Raw genomic sequence first — 2,250 nt, forward strand, 5'->3', positions numbered from 1 at the left:
CAGTGGGGGTTAGAACTAGATGAGCTTTAAGGTCCCTTCCAACCCAACCCATTCTATAATTATATGATCCCGTGAACTCCAACATCATGCATAATCTTCTCTTTGGTTTAAACTCATAAATCATAAATTGTCTCTAAAGTCTATTACTTGAAACTTGCAACCATTTCTCTAAAAAGGGCAACTGAGGCCTCTCAGCTGAGAAACAAGTAGCTTTAACTGGTCATCAAACACATCTTTTTGGGCAGAGACTTGAAATGTTACTGATGTCTCTTGCTCAACTCACTCACTGTGAGGTTTAGGCATTGCAGCACAGCTCCAGCTTCTGCCAAATGATGTGGAGGGCATGAGCATGGTGCCCCAAGCACCATGCAGGCCACAGCCACAACAGTCCAGAGCTCGGTGCCCACCTGGGAAGGGAACAGGCAGATGGAGAAGACAAGTCTCACCACAGGGCTAGAGAGGATGCTCCAGCTGGCCTCCAGCTCCTACTGGTGAGGCTGGACCAGCACTTATGCTGGCACCCATAGAGACTATGGAAAGCAAGAAGCAACTGGCGAATTCAGGCAGGCTTTGCACTGTGACTGGCAGGCATAAGATTTAATGTGCCACACCTGGACCAGCAGCTCTTCCATCTCAGTGTTACATCTGAGAGAGGTCCCGTGGGTGAGTTCAGAGAAGGGCACAGGAAGCTCTACAGTGAGAAGTTCACACAACAAAGCAAGATCCTTCCTGCCTCTCCACTCTTTGCTTTAGATCCTGAAGGTACAGGAAAAAAATTACTATGCTACCATCTACTGCCATCTTCCTCTCTCTACATGCTATTCTGGGAAGGGTAACACAGCAAGAAAGACAATGACTTCCGAGGGTGTACCTTACCATAGGGACTGGATGTTGCAGTTGGGGTGCAGCAGCCCTTCACACATGAGTTCAACACCTGCATCTCCCAACTTGTTCTCACCCATGTGCAGTACTTTCAAGTGCTTGTTCACGCTGAGAGCAGAGCCGACAGCCTTGCAGCAAGCAGTCGTGAGCCCACACTCCCTAACCCTGCAGGGCAAAAGTGACATGAGATCTAGATGGGGGATCTAGAGAATATCAAGCACCATTCATTTCTTCAAATTTGCTTCATAGGAGCCCAGACAGTGGGAACAGAGGAACCAGAGCCTTCCTATAATCACTGTACTCTCAATCCCCCATCAGCTAAATCCTTTCTAAACAGCACCTCTCCCACTCTGTATTTGGGATGTGTCTCAGAGCCTGCACCTAGGAAAGGCACCTGCCAATAAAGCACAGGAGTGATCAGAGATTAAGTGTGCTGTTCTTACAGTTGCTCTCAGCTCCACTGTGCACTCCTGAGGCACCGTATCAACTTCCAGGCCACCAGGGCAGGGAAAGAACCCAGCTGGGGCAGGAGCTGAAATTGCAGTGTAGGAATGTTCAAGTGCTGCTTATTCAAGTTCTAGGTGAAAGAACAATTTTCCTCTCCTGGCCACGTGATACCACACCATATCAGCATAAAAGGCAATGCTGTCAGCAGAGAGGACGCTGAGAATGGTTCATGTCTTTAAAACTTTCTTTCAGCTCATCAATGAAAAAAGCTTGAATCCAGTGGAAGACCTGAGATATCAGATCAAAGCACTCAATTTGCTATTACTGAGGCCTTTCAAACTTCAAAAGACTCTTAGGTGCCATTTGTTGCAGTGTAAAACATATTAGCCAGAAGACCCACAGGTGATGCTTGGTCTCCTATTGTTTACAACAGGATGAGTATGGGGCAGATCTTCCCCATAGACGAGTTTAGAAATACAAATCCCTTCAGCTCTCTAAGTCTAAATCCTTTAGGTAACAACTGGCATAAGTTGCAACTGAGGATCTATCTGGCAGACATTACTTCACCTCCATCTTTCTTGCCTCCAAAGGCAGTGGGTATGTGAAACTTGACAGCAGCTCACCATAGCTCCTGGAGTTTAGACCTGGGATCCTTGAGCGCCTGACACAGCATTTCCATCCCCGAGTCTCTCAGGTTGTTGTCTATCAGACTGATCTCTGTGAGGCTCTCTTTTGTACTGATGAGTCTGGAGAGATCTTTACAGCTAGCACTTGTGAGATCACAGTCCCATAACCTGCAGGGAAGAACAAAATAGTATTTCTCCCCAAAAGATTGACTTAAGAATAGAAAACAGAGTCCTATTTCAGCATTCTGAATTTCTGGTTACATCATGTCATTTTCTTCTATCCTTTACAAAACCC

The 2,250-nt window shown here is 46.4% G+C and overlaps 1 protein-coding gene across 1 annotated transcript in view; it reads right to left on the minus strand.

Annotated features, from left to right (window-relative positions):
- The window catches only part of LOC104406308 (ribonuclease inhibitor-like), a 9,512-nt gene that overhangs the window by 1,564 nt on the left and 5,698 nt on the right, over positions 1 to 2,250 (minus strand). The window contains exons 6-7 of the mRNA XM_010015248.1: positions 1,953 to 2,123; positions 877 to 1,047 (exon numbers count right to left, since the gene is read on the minus strand). Of these exons, the coding sequence (XP_010013550.1) occupies positions 877 to 1,047; positions 1,953 to 2,123 (342 nt within the window). The remainder of the gene's footprint in view (positions 1 to 876; positions 1,048 to 1,952; positions 2,124 to 2,250) is intronic.

Source organism: Nestor notabilis, unplaced genomic scaffold (genome assembly GCF_000696875.1).
Source record: "Nestor notabilis isolate BGI_N333 unplaced genomic scaffold, ASM69687v1 scaffold20905, whole genome shotgun sequence".
In the NCBI taxonomy this organism is placed as follows: Eukaryota; Metazoa; Chordata; class Aves; order Psittaciformes; family Psittacidae; genus Nestor; species Nestor notabilis.